At 41.7% G+C, this 24864-nt stretch overlaps 1 protein-coding gene, 1 long non-coding RNA gene and 1 pseudogene across 7 annotated transcripts in view; 2 read left to right on the forward strand and 1 right to left on the reverse strand.

The window, feature by feature from the left end:
• Nucleotides 1–1502: 1502 nt before the first annotated feature.
• Vps33b (VPS33B late endosome and lysosome associated) lies at nucleotides 1503–23635 on the reverse strand. Of its 2 annotated transcripts, XM_015493057.2 has the most exons (23): nucleotides 23207–23635; nucleotides 17953–18033; nucleotides 17515–17576; nucleotides 16403–16452; nucleotides 16138–16205; nucleotides 10744–10789; nucleotides 9588–9682; nucleotides 9191–9295; nucleotides 8598–8694; nucleotides 8170–8247; nucleotides 7910–7983; nucleotides 7257–7343; nucleotides 6990–7080; nucleotides 6687–6761; nucleotides 6383–6447; nucleotides 6205–6259; nucleotides 4878–4924; nucleotides 4172–4304; nucleotides 3510–3583; nucleotides 2928–3029; nucleotides 2391–2466; nucleotides 2168–2284; nucleotides 1503–1865 (listed from the first exon to the last, which is right to left on the reverse strand). In XM_015493057.2, exons 1-23 carry the CDS (start codon nucleotides 23300–23302, stop codon nucleotides 1786–1788), a joined length of 1854 nt encoding a protein of 617 aa, XP_015348543.1. In that variant the 5' UTR covers nucleotides 23303–23635; the 3' UTR covers nucleotides 1503–1785. The 2 variants fall into 2 exon arrangements, with proteins under 2 accessions (XP_015348543.1, XP_048646194.1); XM_048790237.1 differs by lacking the exons at nucleotides 8170–8247; nucleotides 17515–17576; nucleotides 17953–18033 and having other exon boundaries at nucleotides 23207–23367.
• Nucleotides 18961–21707, forward strand: LOC125612467 (annotated as a pseudogene).
• Nucleotides 23612–24864, forward strand: part of LOC107148417 — a 4098-nt gene continuing 2845 nt past the window's right edge. For all 5 annotated transcript variants that reach the window (XR_001504263.2, XR_007342825.1, XR_007342823.1 and 2 more), the window contains exon 1: nucleotides 23612–23742. This is a non-coding gene — a long non-coding RNA (uncharacterized LOC107148417). The remainder of the gene's footprint in view (nucleotides 23743–24864) is intronic.

The following is a 24864-nucleotide window of genomic DNA, read 5'->3' on the forward strand; positions in this document are numbered from 1 at the left end:
CTGGGGTGCTCTACCACTGAGCTACAACCCAGCCCTTTTTATTTTTTATTTCAAGACAGGATCTTGCTAAATTGTCCAGACTAGCCTTGAACTTGTGCCTCAGCCTCCATGTCACTGGGATTACAGGCCTGTGCCACCATGCCGGCCAGTATCGAAAATGCTAGCTAGCTAGTTGATGCATGTCTTCTCCTTAGAGTGTGCTCTGATACAGCATTATTGTTCTTCTAGTAAAGAATTCAATTACACATTTTGACTTTCTTTCTTTTGATAAGTGGAAGCACTGTGAAAGGGGAACAGATGGGAAGCAGAGCAACTGGGAGAGACAGTCTTGCAAAAACCCAAGCAAGAGACAACAATAAAGACCTCTGTTGTGGAAATGGTAAGGAGGGGATTAACTAGAGACATTTTGAAATAAGAATCAATAGGACAAGGGGACAGACTAAATGTGAGGGATAAAGGGAAAAATCAGTAATATCAAGGATAGTTTCTTTTACAAAAAAATGAACAAAATTTGAGTAGATGATAATGTCAATTAAAAATGGGAAGAAGAGCAGATTTAGGGCTTTAAAGAGTGGACAAGAGGTTCTATTTGTAACTTTTAGACATTTAGAGTTTGTGAAATGACCAGGTAGGAAATACTAGTGTGAGTGAAGCTTAGCAAAAGCCTGAGATCTGGAAATAGATCGCCACAATAAAGGAGAGAGAGAGATGTCAATAAATGGGACAGGCATACAGAAGTAATCAAAGGAGACAGATGGACAACAAAAATGCAAGTGTCATGAGAAAAAAAAATGAGAAAAACAAAAATGAGTGTCATGAGAGCTGAATTAAGAGAATTTCAAGGAGAAAGAGGTAGTTTCCAATGAGATCAAGTTAGAAAAGGCCTGAAAAGAGATCACTTGGGGCTGGGGTTGTGGCTCAGCGGTAGCACACTCACCTAGTGTGTGCAAGGCCTTGGGTTTGATCCTCAGCACCACATAAAAATGAATAAATTAAATAAAGGTATTGTGTCCAACTACACCTAGAAAATAAATATTTTTTTAAAAAAGAGATCACCTAATATATGTGGTTATAGTTTATAATTTTCAAAAGGTAAAGAGAGAAGGGCACTGGCGACATTTACAGGAGTACTATTTACTGTTGCCAGAAATAGCTTTTATAATGGGTAACAATCTTTCATTCTACAATAAGAAACAAAAAGCTTAAAGTGCCTTTTTAAGTTAAAACAATAATAAATTTGTTTTCTTGAAAATGTAATGAATCACAAAATTTTAGAATTAGAAAGGTTTTAGAATTTTTGCTGACCACCTAATCCGTCTTCCTTATTTTACAGTTGAGGAAACTCTGGTACAGAACAGGTAATTTTTTTTTTTTCCAAGAAGAATGCAATAGGACTAGAGCTATCACAGAGTTCTGTCCACAAAACATATGAAACCCCAAGGATAGCTCTTCTTGTGCTTTCACTAATATACACAGAAGTGAATATACAGAACTACAGGATGTTATGTATGAGAGCAGTGGCTTTATTTACAATGATATTCAAACAGGATTTAGCAAAGGTTACCTCTTCTCCCTTGTATCTTACCAGCATGTACTCTACTTCATAAGCAAAAAAATGGAATATCCCAGGCACATGATATGAACATTGTTGTCAAATATGTTCTGTAGGTCCCAAATAAATTCCAAATTCCCCAGCTCTCAGCAGGGCCAATGGGAATACTTTGTTAGCAGCTGGGTACCAAACACCTACATCCAAGGAAGACTTCAATGTTGGCCTCAAAAGCTTCAGGCTTTCACCTCACTCATGGCCTCCATAAGGCGAGCACTATTTGTGATAGATGTTGTCAGAAAAATGAACCTGTACCCTAAGGAATCAAAAGCAGCAGAAGTGACAAGAGATCTCAGGTTCCCAGCAGGAACCACATTGACCCATCCAGTTCCACAATCCCCAATGAATCAGTGTACCAGTTTATAAACACAAAGACATCAATACTAGGCTGGTGGATACCACAACTTGCAAGCCTATCGGTATTGGGCTCATGGTTATAGCAGCCTGCAGCAAGGTTATAACAAGTGGTACCATGGCCTGGAGAAAAGGCTTCCTGTGCAAGGCACTTTTTTCCCTCAGGACCCATGCTAGCCTGTTCTCAACTTTCTGTTCTTTTACCTTTCTCTTTGCCCAAGAACCGAAGGGCTGAGATCTCAGAGAATGTGCAGCCACCCAGGAATACCACCAAGATAAGGCGCAGGGATTCACTGGAAGTCTTGTCTTCCTTGGTCATGTCTGTGAGGATCAGACCAGACTTAGCTCTTCACTGACATGCTGTTACTGCATGATGTGTGAGCCCACCTCTTACTGACACCCTGCCCCACCTGGCAATGCCACACACCTGTGAATGCAAACTCACTGCAATTGAGTAGCCGTACCACCTCATCAAGACCCTGCCAGCTTCGCCGCTCTAACACCTGGGAAGGTATAAGAACTGGTTTCAAGGGCTGGGATTGTGGCTCAGCGGTAGAGCGCTCACCTAACATGCATGAGGTACTGGGTTCTATCCTCAGCACCACATAAAGTAAAAAATAAAGACATTGTGTCCACCTATAACTAAAAACAAATAAAAAAATAAATATTAAAAAAAATGGTTTTGGGATGGGGCTGTGACTCAGTAGTAGAGCACTCGCCTCGCACATGCGAGACCCTGGATTCGATCCTCAGCACCACATACAAAAATAAACAAGTGAAATAAAGGAGTTGTGTCCAACTACAACTAAAAAATAAATATTTAAAAAAAAAAACCAAAAAACTGGTTTCAAGTCCACAAATAGTACCACTGTCATGTGTCTTGCTAGTTACTTCAATAATAAAAGCTGGGATGGGCAAGGGATAAGAGAAAGCAGAGAGTGAAATATGAGTGGCTTGTTCCCACCTGCTCAATGATTCGGCAGCTCAGGGGCACATAAGCACCACTGAAGACATAAGCCATGTCTCGGGGCACTTTCAGATCATACTCTCCGTCCACACGTGGAATCTAGAAGGCAGTGATACTGATTAGGCAAGTGGAAGCCCAGTTCTCTAGTCCTTTAAAGGATCAGATAAAAGTAACAAATCCCAAACAATAATTCCTGTTTCAACTAAAGGGAGAACCAGCAGCAGGCCCCCCAAAAGGAATCCATAACCAAGATGACACTTATGTTCAGTATCCACTAACTCTCTGCAATGAATTTCTGAAGGGAAGGGTTCTCCTCTCCAGTCCTTCTCTTCAACCCCTTCATAGGAAGCATAGGAACCTATACTTTCCACTATCCTATAGCACTGACAGATGCTTGTTAAATACTTATTAAGTAAGTGAATCTTGTCTCCTGTCTCATTAAATTAAGCTTATGCTATAAGAATACTAAAAGATCTTCATAAAAATGAAACACCAAAAAGGTTTTTATGGACTATACTCCACAAAGGAATTAAATCATAACCCGCCCCATAACCAGCCATGCAGTCCTGTTTCACATACCAAATTCAGCTTTTTGCTGATGGCCCGAAAATTGCTCCTCTTGGCCAGAGAACTGAAGGCATCAGTAATCTTTCCTGGGAAAAAAAATCTGTGCTAGGGTCCATATAAGGTCTATAGATTCATGACACTGCTGTAGGTGACACCATTCAGGATACGTCTGAAGACTTCCCTCGAAGCCATTCATCTACAGTTCCCTGGAACTGATCATGACACTCAGCACACCTCTCCCCATCCACTGTTTTCTCCTCCTACAGGGTACCAGCCACCTATAAATGCAGACTATAGGGTGACCCTAGTTTATCAGATAAGTTGTCTGGGCTTTGGATTTAAACCAACCTGACTGACCTTGAACATGTCAATAAAACCTCTTTAAGTCTCAGTTTCCTCATCAGTAAAAATGGGGGAAAGGGAATGTACCTCACAGAATCTTTGTGAGGATTAAATGGAAAACTATATGTAGGAGGTTACCACATGCTAAGTGTTCAATGCATCGAAACTGCTCTTACTAGCAGAAGTAGCAGTAGTAATGACAATAGCAATAAAGAATCACATCTTCCTTCCCCTCTCCTTGTTCCCTCCCAGGGTGCCCTGCCTGTTGAGAGAAGAGGGAACATCAGCAAGGGTGGGGTAGGGGATAGGGGTCACCTGTGCTCCCTACTCACCTGCAGCCTTGTCAGTCACCAGCTTGCTTACTTTACTCTCCACTGCTGTGAGAGTGTCCCCTGGGGCCTGCTCTGTTAGGAGCCCAGCTCGCCGCAGATTAGAGAAGGTGAGCAGATGCTCAGGGCCATAGCTCTGAAGAAAATTCAAATCAGTTATTTACTGAATCTGGCCCTGCTAGTAATAGAGAAATGAGGGGAGGACTCCACGGCCACACCCTGCAGTCTGTCCTGAAAGAACTCACATTTTGTTGTGTATAGGATTTTCACACCAGAAATAACTCTACACCAAAAGAAGAGGAATAGGAAGTAGCATGGAACTATGGAGGTAAAAATGGTTGAAAAGGCTTCACACATGAAAACATGAAAAAGATCAGGAAAGCAAGGTGAATCAATGCTTCACAAGGTGCTAAAGTGAGGGACATTTCCAGGAGACAGAATTCCTCACTGGGTTCAAATGCTGAATTGTTTATAAATTCTCTTGGCACTGGCTGCCCACCAAAGATGGGTGTGGGTATGCTGAAAAGGTACTCTCCCTAATACCTTTAAGAGGGAGGCTAGAATGCAAATAGATAGGAATAAGGAAGGGGCCATATTTTCCTTGTGCCTCCTTCAAAAATGCCTGACAACTGCCTTATACCAGCTTCCCTTAAGAATAAATTCTCCAAACATTAAAAAAAAAAAATAGAATACATTCTCCAGGTCTTACTTGCAGATACTGTGTTTTCAGAGATCGGTAATCCTTGGGGATCAAACCTAAGGGAGAGGAAAATAAGAATATGTCAGCTGAGGTACTCTGGAGATGTGGAGCCACACCAACAAACCAATACTTTAATCAGAAAAACGATGCAGTAAATCATGTTAACCTTACACAGAATATAACTGTAAAATTACTGCTAAATTTAAGCTTACTTATTGAAACATTAAGTCTGGGTTCTAGGCATTCTAGGAAGAGCTCTGAACCACAACGGTGCTGAGGAAACACTGGAACTAATGTTAATGGTAGCGGGGGGTGAGAGAATGTGGCAGAAAGGAGATGAGACTTTTTTCACACATTTCTTCACAGCTAAGGGCCAGTTCTCCTTGAACTGCTTTATAGCTACTAAGAAACAGACAGTATATAAAAATGAGTTCCAAAAATATGGTCTCAAATGCTTTTCTAAATAGACATAAGAAATGGACTTCCAACTACAACAAGGGAAATTTATAATAAGCAAGTACCTTCCTGGGTAGAAAGAAAAACCTTAAAGAATACTGATCAACTAGAACACTTCAACAGTAAAAACAGTTGTGATGAAAAGTTGCATAATCTGGGTTTTTGGAAATGTTCATGAAATTAGTTGGCTGTCCCTTTTTTTCTAGAACATATTTTTATCATAGAAACTTTATTGAAGACAGATGGTCACATAGAATGATGAGAAAGGCCACTTGGCTCTGTGCCTCTGCAATTCTAAGATCTGAAGGGCATTGTTCTGTGATGGTCCTGGTTAGGGCTGGACAATAAATTGCCCTTAACCTGGTGATAATTCAACCAAAACAAAAACTTTTTGGGGGGCACTGGGGATTCAACCCAGGGGGACTTGACCACCGAGTTACAGGCCTAGCCCTATTTATTTATTTATTTATTTATTTCCAGGGGTGTTGGGGATTGAACTCAGGGGTACTCAACCACTGAGCCATATCCCCAGCCCTATTTTGTATTTTATTTAGAAACAGGGTCTTGCTGAGTTACTTATCACCTCACTTGTGCTGAGGCTGGCTTTGAACTTGCAATCCTCCTGCCTCAGCCTCCACTAGGATTACAGGAGTGCACCACGACTCCAGGTTTTTAAATTTATTTTTAACTTTGAGACAGGGCATTCCTAAGTTGCCCAGGCTAGCCTTGAACTGGTGATCCTCCTGCCTCAAGCCTTCCACGTAACTGGGATTACAGGTATACACCACCTAGCCTAGCCTTTGTCTTTCAAAATTATTTCTTCTCTTCCTGAAGCATATTTCTCAACCTTGTCTTCTCATCTTTGATCTTTTGGGCTCACCATTCTCAGTGATGGACAAAAGGCACATGAGGCGAAGGCTTTCTATAGGTGACACCTGCACAAGAAAAAAACAGCTGGTAAGAACTGAAGTTTCTTAATGCATACTAATAGTTCCTTCTGCTTAAGCAACCCCACCTCTAAACACCATTCCCAGCCTCCCCAGCTCTTTGCTGCTCACCTGCCGGTCAATGTGTTCTTCAATGTAGTTGGTGCTCTCCCGAATGTTGAACCCCTCTAGCAGTGCTATGAGTAATAAGAGGAAAGCCCATTACTGGGGATCAGCTCACCTGTTGCCATCAATGCTAACAGGCATCTGTCTCCTCATCTCTTTCTCCATCCTTGGGGTGGGTTAAGGGACCCCCAGGACTTCTAGCAGGAATCAGCATTCCACACAGCCAGCATCAGCTGGAAGGAGCCAGAAATCATCTTTCACAGGGAGCTGGGGCACAAAAAGTAGCATAAAAATTGGCTGTTGTAGTTACCATGCTCAGTCTTGATTAGCTCCTGGAAATCCTGCTTAGTTTTCTTCTTCATGATAGATTCACAGGCCCCAATATCTGCAGAGGACAAAAAGGGAGCTGACATATTCCTGGTTCTAGATGGAAGTCCCTTTATTATACAAAATGATAAAAACCTCTGCAGGCAAAGTACTTCTTCCCATTGTATACCAATGAGACCACTATTTGCCAAACAGGGATCTCCTCCTGGGTAGCAATGGCCCCTCCACAGCATTCCCCTGGGGAATATCGAGTCACTTCCCCTAGCACCTCCACACTGGTACCTACGGAGGCTCAGCAGGCGATGCTCCTGTTTCAGTCCTTTGAGCTCCTGAGACACAAAGTTCTTCATCTGCTTAATGTCCATGCCTCTCCGGCGCTGTGGGAACATCCCCATAAGGTCAATACCTCTGATTTCAGGAGAAACCACCACCCTCCCTCAGTTGCTACCCATCCAGAAGAAATGGGGTTCTGTCAGAAGAAGGAGAGCCAGAGGACAGCAGCCTTAGGAGACACTAAGGAAACAAAACAGAGAAACAGGGCTTAGAGCCTCACATCATACTGGGCCTGCAAGTTCCGGGCCTTCTGGCTCAAGAAGCCAAAGACATTGGAGAAGTGCTCATTACGAATCTCATTAAATACCTGTGAGGGGAACAAAACAAATAATTTACTTTGTCAGAACATAGTATCTTCCTACTTTACCAAAAAAATTTCAGTTCAGGGCTAGCGCTGTAGCTCAGTAGCAGAGCGCTTACCTAGTTCTCATGAGGCACTGGGTTTGATCCTCAGCACCACATGAAAATAAATAAATAAAATAAAGGCATTCTGTCCATTAAAAAAAAAAAGGCAGTTCAGGGTTGGGGTTGTGGCTCAGTGGTTAAGTGCTCGCCTAGCATACTTGAGGCACTGGTTCGATCCTCAACACCACATAAAAATAAAATAAAGATATTGTGTCCACCTAAAACTAAAAAATAAATACTTAAAAAAAAAGAAAGAAAGAAAATGATAGTTCAGGAAGAACGCTCAGAATTACTGAGCTGGAATCAGTAAATGGATGCCAAGTACCTACCCTGTGCTCTGAGTATGCGTCTTAGCTAATGGGAAACCCTCTCTCTTGTGACCTTAGCCACCTAAGGCTCAGAGGTAGTCCTGAGCCTTGTGTAAGCAGTGGCCCTAAGTAAATCCACTATTAGTACCCACACCCTCACCTTGTCCTCAGCATTGAGTAGCACCTTCAGGCTTTTGTCAGAGGATGTAACTTCTGGGCCAAAGTCCACACTTCCTTTGAGAACAGAAGGAAGGGCTATTAGGATCCCCACTGAGGCCTTCTCTTACCCTTTCCTGAACTGCTGGTGAAGATACCCCAGCAATGCACACAGAACGAAGGTCTCTCCCATAATCCCTACCCAATTATGGGAGGCACCACAGGTTGATGACCACTTCCACTGTGACTATGGATGGCACTTACCACATTTGATGCGGAAGGTGTCGTCTACCAGGCCCTCGTAAACCACTTGGGAGCAAAGTGCCGTCACAAAGTCCATGTCTGAAACCAAGATCCTGACCATGTAGGCCCCTCTGATCCAGCTCAATATTAGCTCAAGTACCATAGGGCCCAAGTGGAATTCAACATAGGAATTCACAGTCCTAACTTTAGGATCCTAACTCTGCCACCACAGTTTCCATATATTACTGTGTCTTTTTTTTTAGAGAATTTTTAATATTTATTTTTTAGTTTTCGGTGGACACAACATCTTTGTTTGTATGTAGTGCTGAGGATCGAACCCGGGCCGCACACATGCCAGGCGAGCGCGCTACCACTTGAGCCACATCCCCAGCCCCTATTACTGTGTCTTAAAGGGGCCAAAGATACAAGAAGTGCTGAGCATAATTTACCTCTGTCCAGGAGAAAGATATGACCAATTTCTGGTCTTCGGCCTTTGGTTTCACTATCCTCCTCCTCCTCCAGTTTCCTCCATAGTTCATATGACATCTGTGAGAAACCAAGACATTCTCAATTTTGTGTTTAAATCCCTACCTACAAAAAATCTCTACCACTGAGCTACAGCACTATCCCTGAACTGCAATTTTTTTGATTAAGTTTTGTAGCCCTAAACCTATAAAAGCCAACCTCTTCTATGTGATACTTCATCTTGCACCCAAGAAAGGAGCTAATAATGAATAATGTGAACCTATTCTACTCTCAGCTGTTCCTATCCTTCCCTGCCCCTCCCCATACCAATGAAGAACAAATGTCAACCTGCCCTTGAGATTCAAAAAAAGATTTAGGAATACAACACTCAGGCCCTGCCTTTTGCCTTTCAGTTAGCCACACAAATTCTCCTCTCTGGGAAACGATTCTGGAACATAAAAACAAGGTAAGAATATACCTCATATCACACATGCCTATGGATAATCCTTTTTGTGTACAGGATAGAGAACAAGGGAAAAAAGGGACTATAGGGAAAAAGTACTACTAGGGCCCTTACCCTGGCACATCTGCCAACTCCATAGCAGTTTGGAAAAGATCCATAGAGAGTGCTGAGAAGGTGCAACGCCTGAGCCACAGTGTTGGTCCAACGCTGATCTCCTTCCTACAGGGTTCATATGGACCACAAATCAACCTAACAGGCCCATCTTTAGAACTGCTAATCCTAGAAGCCCCCAAGCAGGATGGCAGGGTCTGGATAATGCTTGGAAGAGTTCATTTTATTTACCCCAAAGGAAGTCCCATCCAGATCAACCTATAGATAGCCATGAATCACCAAATCACTATCACTTTGATAAATAATGAGTTAGACAAAGGTTAAATCAGCATTTCTAGCTCACTGGACCCAATATTTGTCCCAATTCCTTGGTGCCAAGAATCAAGGGCCTGGCATTTACCAGGAAATAGTCCCTGAAAAATTCTGGCAGTTCCATGCTCAGCAGATCCACATCGAGAGGCAGCAAAGAGAAGGCCCATTCATCGCAGCTTACATCTATGAGGACAGAGGACATCAGCCTTTCTGCAAAAAGTACTTAGCTCCATGTTAAAATGATGATTTATCATAGTCATGCAACAAATATTCGAGTGCCTGCCACATGCCAGGACTACACGTAGCATTAGAGAATCACAAAATAAGAAATAGTTCCTCCCTTTTAAAGAGCCCACAGACTGGTAATGAGAGGAGACATGTACACTGCAGCCTACAGTACAGTACTGTAAGTGGTGGACTTTTATTAGAGAGCTGACCACAAGTGCTAAGAAAACACTGATTCACTTATTCACTATTCAGCAAGTTATTTACTGAAATCCACATATGTATAGGAAAATGCTAAGCACCAAACAGAGCAGAAGCAAAATGGACCCACTCCCAGTCTTCTAGAGCTTATGATGTGGTTTATGATGTGGTTGAGGAGAAATGCAGCAAACAAACTATGACACAAGCTACTTAATTACACATTTTTGTGCTCCAGAGATATAAAACCCCAAGCCTTGAGTTAGGGGTAGCTCAGCAGTACAGTGCATATCAGTATACAAGAAGCTCTGGGTTTAATTTCCAGCACAAAACAACAAGCCTTGACCATAAATATTTCAGGGATCTAAATACAACTAAGGGTAAATAAAAGACTTGCCTACAAAATAAAAGTGACAATCAGACCCAGGCACAGAGGTGCATGCTATAACCCCAGTAATTGGAGAGGCAGAGGCAGAAGGATTTCAAGTTGAGACCAGCCTTGAGAACTTAATGAGGTCCTTAGCAACCTAGCAAGACCCAGTCTCAAAATTAAAAATTAAAAGAGCTGGGAATGTAGCTCAGTGATAAAAGTGCCCCTGGGTTCAATCCTGATTTAAAAAAAAAAAAAAAAAAAAAAAANTGGCATGCCTCTAGTGTTCTTGGTTGGGGTCCTATTCCCACTCCCATCCTCGGAGCCTCTCCTCCCACTAAACCAACAGGAATAACACCAGTAGAAGGAGCAGCTGGGAGAGGGATGACAATCTGATTTCTTTCTTCTACATGTTCTCTCTCCCCTTCCACTCACATTCATCTCCTCTCACCTCCATAGATTCCCTCTTCCTCAAGCACCATCTCACATGCATAAAACTGAAAGAAAAAAGGACATTAATTAGTAACAATCTTCTTCTGTTCCTTCCATTTCTTTTTTTTGAATTTTAATATTTATTTATTTTTTTTAGTTTTCGGTGGACACAACATCTTTCTTTGTATGTGGTGCTGAGGATCGAACCCGGGCCACACGCATGCCAGGCGAGCGCGCTACCGCTTGAGCCACATCCCCAGCCCTGTTGCTTCCATTTCTCTGGAGTTCCTCTATAAATACTGCTACAGTTTGGGGAGAGACTGATTATACCCCCAAGAGTTCATAGGTATGTAGGTAGGTAGATTTATATGTGTAGGTAGGTAGATTTATGTGTGTGTGTGTGTGTGTGTGTGTGAGAGAGAGAGAGAGAGAGAGAGATACTGAGGATTAAACTCTGAGCCATGTGTATGCCAGAAGGTATTTCAGTTGTATTTGAGGGGTGAGCTGTACAGACAGAGCTGGGAATATTGGCATAAAATTGCTCTAAAAATCATGGAGGTGCTGATGCCTGGCACAGTGGTGCACACCTATAATTCCAGCTCAGGAATCTGGCGTTCTAATGAAATCTGGCTCCTGACTTTCTCAGGAGGCTGAGGCAGGAGGATCACAAATCCCAGGTCAGCCTTGCCAACTCAGCGAGAACCTATCTCAAAATAAAAATTCAAAAAGCTCAGTGATAGAGCACTTGCCTCTTGTGTACAAGGAAAACCCCAGTACTACCAAAAAACAAAAACAAACAAACAGACAACAAAAAAAACCATTTTGGCAGGAGCACCACTAACAGCAGGACAGCTAACACTTCAAGGAAGATAGGGTGTCAAATGCCGGAGGATGAGCATCAAAGAGACACCACTGCTGGATACAGTGGCACACACCTGTAACCCCAATGACTCGGGAGGCTGAGACAGGAGGATCACAACTTAGCTTTGCTGTCTCAAAATTAAAAAAAATGAAAAAAGTTGGGGATGTAGCTCAGTGGTAAAGCTTTCCTGGATTCAAATCCTAGTACGAGAGAGAGAGAGAGAGACACCACTAAGACAAGTGGGTAAAGATGGAGGTGAAGAAGCAGAAGCCTGACAGCAGATCATTCTGCACAGAAGTCTAGCCATGAAAAAAAGGCAATCCCAGGCTTGGCAGAAGAGGCAGAGTGGGGTGGGTGTTCAGAAAGGGTTGACAGGGAAGACAGAAGAGAATGTAGCTGATGAAGTAAGATAATGGAAAAGGCAGGCATGGATGTGGCCAGCACTTAGCTGAAACAGCTCAGCTGATCTCAGAAAGGGCCAGCGTCTCTTCCTCCTTTGAGACAAGTGGGTAAAGGGTAAAAACTTGGAGATAAAAGGGAAGAATACAGAGGGTATTCACATCAGACGATGATGACACTAATAATAGCTGATTGAGATTAAGCACTTAACATGTACTAGGTCTTGTTCTTTGTATTTTACAAGGACCTTCTGTCTTCAACCTCATGATAGCTCCATGAGGTAAAGATTCATGCTACGTGCTCCTTATTTCACTGTTACACAAAAGAACCTTATTCATTTCTAACTCATTTCTGCCAGTAAGCTAAATCCAGTCTTGCTTTTAACTTTTAGTGCTAACTACTGAACTTCAGAGCCCAGTCTGAAATCTGCCTATCCTAGTCACTAACAAAGGCAGACTCAAAAAGAGACAGAGATGCCCCATTTCCTAACAACTACTGAGGAAGAGATATAAAACATTTTTTTTTTTTTTATTGTACCAAGGATTGAACTCAGGGACACTTAACCACTGAACCACATCCTCAGGCCTTTTTTGTATTTTATTTAGAGACAGGGTCTCACTGAGTTGCTTAAGGCCTAAGTTGCTTAGGCTAGCTTTGAACTCGCAATCCTCCTGCCTCAGCCTCCCCAGCCACTGGGATTACAGGCATGTGCCACCGAGTCTGGCCTAAAAGTTTTGATAGGGTGTTAAATGAAGAATATTCACAAAAATACCAATTTTGTTTTTCTGTGTAATTTGGAGACTTTTTTTTTAAATTGGTGATAATACTAGGGATTGAACCCAAGGGTGCTCTATCAATGACACTCCCAGTACTTTTTATTTTATTTTTGAGACAGGATTTCACTAAGTGCGGGAAGCCACCCATAAAATGCATGAGGATTTCCAGTATTGAAGCCACTGAGGGAGTAGATTTGGTAATTGGGAACTTATAGCAGCAATCCCACCATTAAGACCACCCCATTACATGTGAACTCCCCCTCAGCTCTGCCAAGAGGTCCCATACAGCACCAGAGATGGACATGACCCATTAGGAACTGAGCAAAGCCTTTCTGCCCCACCTCTATCCTGTTTTTGGCAAAGAACTTTCTTTCTTTATTTTTTCTTTTAATTTTTTTTTTTAGTTGCAGATGGACACAATACCTTTATTTAATTTATTTATTTTTATGTATTGCTGAGGATCGAACCCAGTGACTCACACATGCAAGGCATGCACTCTACCATTGAGCTAAAACACCAGCCCTGGCGAAGAACTTTCTATCGAATCTCTTTGATCTGTTCAGATATAAATAAACCGGGCAATGGGCTCTGTTTTTTGTCAGAAGCTATACCCGTCTTGTCATGGCCCATCACTGCCCCCATTCTGAACCTATATTTCTGTGTCCTGTGGTTATTTCATAGTACTACTTTTCTAGCTTTTATTTCTCAGCCAGCCCATCCCTCAGAGAGGAACCCTTTCCCTCACCTGCACAGGACATAGGCAAGAACTAAGTGCGAAGTCTAGCCTCAAATCTGCAATCCTCCTATCTCAGCCTCTTGAATTACAGGTATATGCTTCATGCCTGCTTGAAGACTTATTTGAAACTATTACCAACTTGTTCTATTCCATGTTAATACAAATAAAAGTATAATTTGGAGAAAAAAAAGTGGAGGGAGTTTTATAAGACCCCAAACACTAAAAATTATTGACCATGGCTCCTTTAATAACATTCAAAATTAACCTATGATTCTTTTTTTTTTTAAAGAGAGAGAGAGAAAATGAATCATTTTTTTTTGAAGATAGACAACACAATGCCTTTATTTTTATGTGGTGCTGAGAATCAAACCTGGGTCGCACCCCGTACTAGGCGAGCGCTCTACCGCTGAGCCACAATCCCAGCTCAAACTTATGATTCTTTTTTTTTTTTTTTTTAAAGAGAGAGAGAGAGAGAATTTTTTAATATTTATTTTCAAGTTTTCAGCGGACACAACATCTTTGTTTGTATGTGGTGCTGAGGATTGAACCCGGGCTGCACTCATGCCAGGCGAGCGTGCTACCGCTTGAGCCACATCCCCAGCCCCCAAACTTATGATTCTTATAGGCTGTCGTCTTATTTAATAATTTCCTGCCCTGATAATAGTGTTACCATATACATTTTACATTTGTATTCATAGGCAGACTAATTATTTGTCAGACTGCTCGATCCATTTTCAAAGAACCTTCAAGGAACCTCATTGGCTCTTTCTTCTTATTCCTCTTATGTGATGAGAAAACCATACAGAAATATAATTCCACAGGATTTTTCATTTATTTTCTGAAAATCATCTCACTTAAATTAAAAGAAGTACTAGTCAGGTGTGCACTATCACATAGCAATCCCACGAAGTCAGAAGGCTGAGGTGGGAAGATTCCAAGTTTGAGGCCAGCCTCAGCAATTTAGCAAGGTCCTAAGCAACTTAGCAAGATCCTGTCTCAAAATAAAAAATAAAAAGGGCTGAGGATGTGGCTCAGTGGTAAAGTGCCCCTTGGTTAATGGGGGTGGGAGATGGGGTAACATTATCAATTCCATTTGAAAGATAAAGAAACTGAACACAAAGGAGTTAAGTACCTTATCCAAGATCATGCAGGTAACAAATGCTAAAATAAAGATTCACACCCAGATAGCCTGGCTTCACAATCTTCAGTCTTAGCTATAGCTTCAATTTTCTCTAGAACTCTCTTAGAAAAACTAAGAAGAAATAAATCCCTGTCCTTTCAACTTGAGTTTCAAACTGCTCTAAGTGTGGCATGCACTACTTGGTAGAGCTTCTTAGGCCTATAGCTGAGAATGTAAAGGCCTGGAATATCATTCCTGCCAAACACTGAGATTGGGGACACATCTACAAGGCACCTAGCTGATATGCAGTGGGATGGGAATTCAATGGAATCAAGAAATAGAAATATTATGATGGACCTTCAAACACTACAATTATTGAAGGAAACCAGTTTGGCTATAGTAACTTACCATGTGAGCATGGGGCAAGGTTCTCTCAGTTGCTCAAAGTTAGGGTAAAATAAGATGGTATTTTAGGGTCCTTCCCTATGTAAGAGAAGGCTTTCTCCCTCCAGTGTACAATTGTTTCTTTCTTGCTATCACTGTTGCTGTTGTTTTATTTTGAGACAGAATCTCACTATATTGCTCAAGCTGACTTCAAACTCCTGGGCTCAAGTGATTTTCTTGCATCAGCTAATAGCTGGGACTGCCAGCATGCACCAGTGCACCTGGTTAATATGTACAATTATTATAAAATTTTTTTTTTTAAAGAAAAGGGAACCTGAGTGCAGTGGAACATGCCTGCAATCCCAGCAATTTAGGAGACAGGAGGATAGAAAGTTCATGGCAAGCCTCAGCAATTAACAAGACTGGGGTATAGCTCAGAGTCAACTGCTGCTGCATTCAGTCCTCAGTATCAAAAAAAAGGTGAGCTGGACATGGTGGTGTATACCTGTACAACTGTAATACCACCTACTCAGAAGGCCAAGGCAGGATGATCACAAGAAACTGGGCAAAGCCCTGTCTCAAAATAAAAATATAAAAATATAAAGGGATGGATTAGCTCAGTGCCTGCCTAGCATGTGAGGCCCTGGGTTCAATCCACAGCACTGCCAAAAAAATGGTGGTGTGGTTCTAGTAACCAAGGCCACATACCTTGGGTTGGATCAAAATATGGGAGTGGGGGGATTGGTGATTTATTATAGTTATCATTAAAGGGATATAAGAAGAAGGTCACAATATTTTGAACCATAATAGAGAGAAGCCATAACATTAGAAACATTATGATACAGGATTCTGTTAGCAGAGATATATAGCAGGTTCTATTTCAAAAATGTAAAGATTTTCATTTAAAGAAATCTATATAATAGAGGCCACCTCTCACAACTCCACAATATTCTATTTGGGGCAGTTTGATGATAGACCCTCTGCCTAACAATCATGGATACATTCAGGACAGTGGCAGTTAATTGGTTCAATCACACATAATTTGATTTGGGGGAGACAGCAACACTAGCCCCTTACTCACCCAGTTGTCACCTTGTTTGATATCACATCCCACTCTTACTAGAATCCACACTCACCTTCTGAGGGCTGAAGATCACTTTGTATTTTCGAGTTCGGCCAGCCAATTTGTCAGCATTGACAAGATCTACAAAGAAAAAGAATCCAGCCCAGAAAGCCATGGGCCATGTATTAGACCAAAAACAAGGAAGGAGATATTCTCTACAAGTGCAGGGGCCAACTCATAAGAGTCTCTTCCTATTAAAGGGTCCTCACTGACGGGCCCTTCAATCTTGCCCACTCTTTCCTACGTCTTGGTTACACATAGTACCATGGCACACTCACTGGCAATATAGCGCATATTCTTGATGCGAGGTCTGACCAAGAAGCACAATCTATAAGAGAAAAGATGAAAAAAAAAATGGTGAAGATAAATCATGAAGTTGGTGACAGCGGTTTAGAAGAATCTGAGTAAGCCGGACACAATGATGCAAATCTATAACTTCAGCTACTCGGAAGGCGGAGGCAGGAGGATCGCAAGTTCCAGGTCAATCTGAGAAATTTACCAGGATGTCTCAAAATAAAAAATTTTTAAAAAGAGCATTGGATGTCGCTCAGTGGCTGAGTGCCCCTGGATTTGTTATCCAGTACTAAAAAAGGAAGAAAAAAAAGAAAGAAAGAAAAAAAATTTTTCAGGCAAACAAATGGAGTGGTTAAAAAGATGAAGGCACATGCAGAGAGCATGGTGTGTGTGGAAGCATGTGTCAACAGAAGCTTAAAGGGGACACATGAGAAAAAAGGCTGGACAGACAGCATGTAAGTCCACACTAATGACAGCCTTAGAATCTGTGATGTACAATTTGGACTATAATGTAAATAATGGGAAGCCTGGAAGGTTCTTGAAAGAGAACCTTATTAAAAATTATTTTGGGGAAGTGCTGAGATTGAGGCTCAGTGGTAGAGTGCTTGCCTAGCATGCATAAGGCACTGGGTTTGATCCCCAGCACCACATAAAATAAATAAATAAAGGTGTTGTGTCCATCTACAACTAAAAAACTTTTTTAAAAATTATTTTTGGGAGAGGAATCAATCTAGTTATAAAATAGTGATATGTATTAGAGAGGGAAAAGAACAAGAGTGGGAGAAACTGAGAGGAAGACTCATTAAGAGGCTAAACAATAATCTAAGCATGAAATTATAAAAATTCAGGAAAGTGAATCGTATCATAGATACCATGGTGCCAGACCAAGGGCAAGGACAGGTCAAAGGCAAATGTGCTAACAATATCCTCAATCCTTTTTTTATTTTGAGACAGGGTCTTATTAAGTTGCTAAGACTGGTCTCCAGCTTGTGATACTCCTGCCTCAGCCTCCAGAGTCATTGGGATTATAGGCATGTACCACTGTGTATGGTGGGATCTCCTAACTTGGAAGTGAGACACACTTGCAGACACTCACTGTTCGTTGGAGCTGAGAGCTGGCTTGTTCTCCACCTTGTACAGCTTGTCTACTTCATGTTGCTACAGGAAGAATCCAACAAGACAATGAACGTAAAAGTGCTTGAAAAGCACAAAGCATGATACAAAGACAGGGGACTTATTAAGGGCTTCCTATTTATGTTAATTCTTGGAATCAAAATACTCCCCTGACAACTGTCCCCCTAAACCTTCCTCAAACTGTCAATAGAAAAAACAAAAATAGAACATATAAAACAATACAACCAACATATCAATTCTTGTGTCAGCCTAATTCAACTACCCCAAATCAGCTTACCCTATCTTCACCCTGTAAGAGCAGTCACTCTTCACGAATTTGTATTGTTTATCGAAAGAAAAACTGCTTAAAGAGGAAAGACAGCAAAGAGGGGAAAGAGCCTCCTTGGAAAAGGGACAGTACCTTCAGTATGGACACATTGGCAATTCGATCCAAAGGGCTCATAAGATCTGCCTCAATGAACAAATCCTTTTTTCCAGGAAGCTGAAGGAAACATAGTATGTCAGGTTACTCATAGGTCACACAAGCCCCTTCAGTTGAGAATTCATCCAGCCACCCATTTAACAGAAACACAGATGGTCTCTGAGTTGGAAGGGCAGTAGGTATCATCTAGCTAAACATCTCATTTATTATTTATATCCAGATAACATTTTTCTGTATATTCAACTATTCTGGAAAGATATTCCATTTTCTTTCTCAGATCAACTCCTTGTCACTCAACCATCCTGCTGCCTATTGGTTTTGATTTGCATCATTGCCTCCTCCACTCTGTCTCCCAACAAGGTTGGTGTCCTGCTGAACAAAGCCAAATACAACAAAACTCCACCCTGCTTTCTGCAATCCCCTCAACTAATTACTAACTACCTTTTCAAGTAGAATTTTTCTTCTAATTACAAAAATAACACATGTTCAACACAGAACTTAGAAAATGAGGACAGTGTTTGCCCTGTCACCTTCTCACTCACCCACCCACAATTTCTGTCATCTGACTCCTGTACTCCTGATGAAGAGGAAGGAGAAGTCTCGGTCAGTGACAGGGAGGAGGAAGTCACTGGAAGTTTCCTCTCAACTAGGTCTTGACAAATGGTTTGGAAGTTGTCTTAAGAGGGCAATCCAGCCAGGTGCAATGGTGCACACCTATAATCCCAGCAACTTGGGAGCCTGAGGCAGAAGGATTGCAAGTTCAAGGCCTGCCTCAGCAACTTAGTGAGACCTTGTCTCAAAATGAAAAATTAAAAATGCTGGGGATGTGGCTCAGTGGTAAAGCACCCCTGGGTCCTATCCCCAGTACCAAAAAACAAAAAGTTAACAAACAACAACAAAAAAAGGCAATCAAGCAAAGGCCAGGAACAGAGAATAAACTGAATGTTAAGGGAAGAACAAAACAATTCAATTGGGCTGATAAGGTACATGGAAGGTATAAGTTCTCAATCAGGGATGATTCTGCCCCACCAAAGAGACATTTGACAATGTCCAGAGACAGTTTTGGTTGCCTGCCTTCAAGTAGAGGGTGTTATTGGAATCATACAGGTAAGAACAGAGGTGCTGCTAAGCATTCTACAATGAATAGGACAAGTCTTACAACACAGAATTATCCAGCCCAGAACGTCAACAGAACCAAGCTTCAGAAACCATTATGTAGGATAATGGTAAGGAATAATACTGAAACAGTTGCCTAGAATGGAACATAAAGGGCTTCCAATAGCAGGTTATGACACAATCCTTTATGGATCAGTGATAACAGGAAACTTTTTTGCACTGAAACATCCCAATTGGTTAGAAATTTTAATCATAAGAATCTAGTAACTGGGCTGGGGATGTGGCTCAAGCGGTAGTGAGCTTGCCTGGCATCCGTGCGGCCCGGGTTCGATCCTCAGCACCACATACAAACAAAGATGTTGTGTCAGCCAAAAACTAAAAAATAATAAATATTAAAAATTCTCTCTCTCTCTTTTAAAAAAAAAAGAATCTAGTAACTATGGATAAAATGGATTGAGATGTGAGAAAAGCAGGTGAGTCCTTTTAGGAAGTTAATGCCAGACTAAGCAGCCAAGCATGTGACAACAAATGAAGACCTGCTTTAAGCTGGTAGTGCCATGAATAAAAATACGTTAAGAGCTACATGGAATATGTAATTTAGGTTTTTAATATACCTGAAAGAAATTAGCATTATTAACACTGCTTATATCTGGTGGTGGGATTATAAGTGTTTTTTTAAAATATTTTTCTTTATCTTCCACATTTTCTATAATATGCAAACTATTTTATGATCATTATTTTTAAAAAAATATGTAGTTGGATTTGGTGGCACATGTCTGTAATCCCAGCTACTTGGGAGGATTAGGCAGAAGGATTGCAACATTGAGGCTAGTTGGACAATTTGGCAAGATCCTATGTCACGATAAAATAAGAAGTGCTGGAATTATAGCTCAATGGTAGAGTGCTTGCCTAGCAAGTGAAAAGCCCTGCACTATAAGGTTATGTGCAAGGAAATAGCCATAGGATTCAGCAATCAATTCACTTAAGTGTTAGTGGGAAGGATAGTCAAAGATGATTATGATCCAGCCAAACAGCAGTGCCCATTAACAAGAAGTGAATCAGAAGTTAGTTTGAGGAGGGCATTAGCTCATGGAGATCCACTCTGGCCATGTTGAGTCACTATGTGGACGCCTCTTCCTCACCTACTCCCCCCACTTACAAGTCTCTATCCTTGGTCTCTGTTCTTTCATGTTGATCTCACCTGAACTAATGGCTTTAACTAGCACCTCTTTTCAATTCCTCAGACATTTGTTGAATCTTTTACTCAACAATGAGTGAGGGCAAATCACTGTGCTAGCACTATGGGGCATACAAAAGCAAAATAAAATTCAGTCCCAGATGTCTTGAGGTTTTCTCCTGTCTCCCAGCCCTCATGATGGAAATGCAGCTCTACATTTCTATCTGCCAAATGTTACACACTAAACTCCATAACTTCACCCCATCCAAATCTAAAAGAATCAGCTTTGACCACCAAACTCATTCTTCTTTCTATGTGTTTTTTAATTTCCATTCAATGTTCATAAAATGAATATTCATTAAGCACATGCTATATGCTTGACTCTAAGCTAGGTCCTTGAGGACCTTCCAATCTAGTGGCAAACAAGATATTAAACAAATAACTAGGGCTGGGGGATATAGCTCAATTGGTAGAGTGCTTGCCTCACATACACAAGGCCCTGGATTCAATCCCCAGCTCCACCAAAAAAAATAAACAAACAAACCAAAAAAAAAAAAAAAAACACACACAGAGCAGTGTGAAGAAGAGGCAAGAACAACCCCTGAACCAATCAAAGCCTCACACCGCTGCACCCTTGCATCCAGCGCCTTCGTCCCTTTGCAGCTGCCACCGTGCCCAAGAGAAAGGCTGAAGGGGATGCTAAAGGAGATAAAGTCACAGAAGATCTGCAAGGTTGTCTACTAAACCTACTTCTCCAAAGCCAGAGCCCAATCATATAAAGGCCTCTGCAAAGGGAGAGAAGGTACCCAAAGGGAAAACGGAAAAAGCTGACACCACCAAGGATGGGAATAATGCAGAAAATGGAGACACCAAAACAGACAAGGCACAGAAAGCTGAAGGTGCTGACTATGCCAAGTGAAGTGTGTGCATTTTTGATAACTGTGTACCGTACAGTTTGAAATACTATTTTTTATCAAATTTAATAAAAATGCAGATTTTTTTTTACTTTTTTAAAAAAATACTTATTTTTTAGAAGTAGTTGAACACAATACCTTTATTTTGTTTATTTATTTTCATGTGGGACTGAGAATCGAACCCAGGGCCTTGCAAATGCTAGCCGAGCGCTCTACCGCTGAGACACAATCCCAGCCCTACTTTTTTTTGTTGTTGTTGTTAAAGCTATGTTGTTAGCACACAGAACACTTCATCATTGGTTTTTTTTTTTTTTTTTTTTTAAAGAGAGAGTGAGAGAGAAAGAGAGAATTTTAAATATTTATTTATTTTTTTTAGTTTTTCGGCGGACACAACATCTTTGTTTGTACGTGGTGCTGAGGATCGAACCCGGGCAGCAAGCACGCCAGGCGAGCGTGCTACCACTTGAGCCACATCCCCAGCCCCTCATTATTGTTTTGGAGGGAAGGAGCAAACATCACTAGCAGAATGTCTCCAAAGCTGGATTGCTGTGGGGGAAAACACCTTTCCCTGCTAGTTTTGAGAGTCCCAAGAGGAGGGACTCCCTGATGTTGGCACACTTAGTCACCTTGGCACAAATGCCTCATGGTATGGAAAAACTTAAATTCATCTTTATGTCCTTCTCTCCCTTTCTGCCACCTGCATAGACTTAACTCCCCTAAACTCAGATCTGTTGGACCTGATTCCAACACTTGGTTTTACCAGTGTATGGGGCAATCGGGTCTTTCCAGTGACATCATTGAGAACAGTGTCCCTCAGAAGAGCAGCAGTTCCTTTTCTACATTGTGGATCTTCAAATCAATAATTTTTACCATTTTCATTTTATTTCCTGAAAGTCAGGGCTGGCTCATGAAAAGTTGTTAAACAACATGCTAAATGTGGAATGTCAACCCTCACTCTAAACTTTCTCTATTAGAGCATCGTATGAAGATTTCATTGGGTTTTACAGTGGTTTTCTGATTTTGGTAGTCCAACCAAGAAGGGAATTTTAAAGCTGTTATATACTGTTAACTATTGTCTGCCCATATCTTGCTTGAAGTACTATGATTGTTTGTGAAAAATATCTTTAATAAAGCTGGATACAGTTTGGGGAAAAAAACCCAAATAACTAAATAATTAAACAAGTAATTTGTTACAGTTATAGTAGCAGCATTATTTCCCTAATTATCCAGGTTAAAAATCTCAGTGAACTTTACTTCTCCATCATTATTTACAACTAATCATCAGTAACTCTTTCAGTCTTCTTTCACCATGCCTTACAAATCCATCATTTCTCCCTCATTCCATTGCCTCCAACTTCATGTGGGTCTTTATTACTTCAATCTGATCTATGGTCACTTAACTGGCATTCTGTTGCCCATTTACCCCATCCCACACATTGCTATTAGAATCATTATCAAGTATTGTTCATGCCACAAATAGGATGGGGAAGGGTTCAGTCTATCATCTGATATCTCCATTTTCTTGACATGCTTTGCCCTTCCCTGGTTCCTCAGCTTTGCTCCTACCAGTCCATCTGCCTGGAGAATAATCTTCAGTCTCTAAAGAAAATGTTTATTCTTTACACCCTAGCTCCGCAAAACTCCTAGATCATCCAACCTAGATGAGTGCTTATTCTGAACTTCAAGCAGTCTATCACTGGTTTACCACCTGATACCCTGCGTGTAGTACTTTGTGTTTTATCTGTCTCCTGGTGCTTAAGATCTTTTAATGACAAAGATGTCTTTCCATCCCCAGTGACGCCTGGACAAGCGTTATCTCCCTTAACTGTTAAAAAAAAAAATCCATTAATTCTTTGGCCAGATCTCAAGCAGCTCATTCTACCCTGGGTTTTCTTTGCTGTCTGCTTCATTTTGGACCTGACGCAGAAGCTTCAAGGACAACAACAAGATCGAACGGACTCAGAAACAAAGAAGTACGCGTCATGTGAGTGCTAAACCATGGATGCTGAGGGTGACGGGCACTGACCTGCTCAAGCAGATAGATGAGTTGGTCTCGAGCCAGCCTCTTGAGCATGGAAAAGTCAGGAAGCTCAGGGGCGTCCGGCCGAAGTGGAAAAGCCATGGCAGCGGACACCTGTGCCCCGGTGTAGAAGGAGGCGGGCGCCTTCCGTTCTGAGAAGGCCGGCAGCCACCCAGGGTGAGCACAGGACGGCTATCCTGCTCGCCTGGGACTGTAGTACCAGAGCAGAACACCCGGAGGGGCCCTCGCCCCTCGGCCACACTAGAAAAATAAATAGCCGCCTCCCAGCCAGACGGCCGCAGGCTTGGAGAGCGACTCGCCTCAGACCTGCAGTCACTGTGTAGCGATCCGTTCCTTCCCAACCTACTCCGTTTGTCAGCAGGATTCCGCCCTACACCAGCACAAACTCCACCGGCGCCAAAGAAAGTAACTCCGCCCAGAAAAAGAAGCCACTTCCTAGACCTCCCGGAAGTCTTGTTCGCTCTCCTAGCGCTTAGCATACCGGGAAGGGAACGGCGACCGGGAAGGAACAAGTGGATACCGTAAGCGACAAGTCAACTTTCTAGTTTCATTTTCTGGCCAGAGGAACGTGTTCCTAGGATAAAATGATATATTTAACTAATTTTTAAGGATACAGCCAATTCTTCTGGCTCATTCAAGTAGGAGTTGGGCACGTCTTCAATTTCCTTTTCTTTTTGGTACAGAATACTGAACTCAAGTTAAATTTACCCTGAGGTTTAAAAAGGCTACATCCCCAGCCTTTTTTCGTGTGTGTGGTGTTGGGGATTGAACGCAGGGCCTTGTGCATGCGAGGTACTCACTCTACCAACTGAGCTATATTCCCAGCCTATCCCCCAGTATTTTTTATTTTGAGATATGTTCTCACTAAGTTGCCCAGGCTGGCCTCGAATTTGCGATCCGCCTGCCTCAGCCTTCCAAGTAGCAGGGGTTTCCAGCGTGCACCGTGCTGGTACCTGCTCAGTTAAACCAACTCGGTCCACAGAGCATTGGATCACTTGAGTCTCAGCTGTCAATCAAATCTACTTGACAAATTTAGTAGCCAGATAGGCATCTGTGGCTTAGGGCTGCAGGAGGCTAAATGCGTGGAAATGCCTATCCGTGGAGAGAAAGAGGAACGCTTTACAGTCCAATAGAAGCCAACCTCTGCCAGCTCTGGCCTTCAGACTTTGATTTGTTAATGACTTTTTTGGAAAAATGGATACATAAACTGATATATTCATATATTTAAAACAACTGAATAAGTGAAAGCAGATAAAGACAAGAGTACAATTCTATGGTGATATTTACATGAGGTTCTAAATCAGGAAAAACTAATGTATGGTGAAAATGTTTTCCGAAAAGTGATTGCCTTTGAGAATAGGAGTTGGCTGGGAAGATAAGAGGAAACTATGAAGGGTAATGATGGTAATAATCTATATCTATTTAAAAAAAAAAAAAAAGGTTTATGAGACGTAAGGGGCTGGAATTATACCCAATCCAGTGGTAGAGCCAATTGTCTAGCATGCACAAGGCTCTGGGTTCCATCCCCAGCATCGCAGGAAGTAAATTACACACACACACACACACACACACGCACACACACACATGACAAAGAGACATGAGGATGACAATACCTGAAGCTCTTAAAAAAAAAAAAAAAAAAA

This window comes from Marmota marmota, unplaced genomic scaffold, assembly GCF_001458135.2.
Source record: "Marmota marmota marmota unplaced genomic scaffold, marMar, whole genome shotgun sequence".
NCBI lineage: Eukaryota > Metazoa > Chordata > Mammalia > Rodentia > Sciuridae > Marmota > Marmota marmota.

What these genes read in the sequence shown, in the direction of transcription:
- Vps33b (XM_015493057.2), bottom strand. Translation starts at nt 23,302, where the DNA reads ATGGCTTTTCCACTTCGGCCGGACGCCCCTGAGCTTCCTGACTTTTCC. An exon ending in GAATATGCGCTATATTGCCA is followed by an intron (nt 16,206 to 16,402) that starts GTGAGTGTGCCA and finishes TTTTCTTTGTAG; the next exon opens with ATCTTGTCAATGCTGACAAA. An exon ending in TCAGCAAAAAGCTGAATTTG is followed by an intron (nt 3,030 to 3,509) that starts GTATGTGAAACA and finishes ACTGCCTTCTAG; the next exon opens with ATTCCACGTGTGGACGGAGA.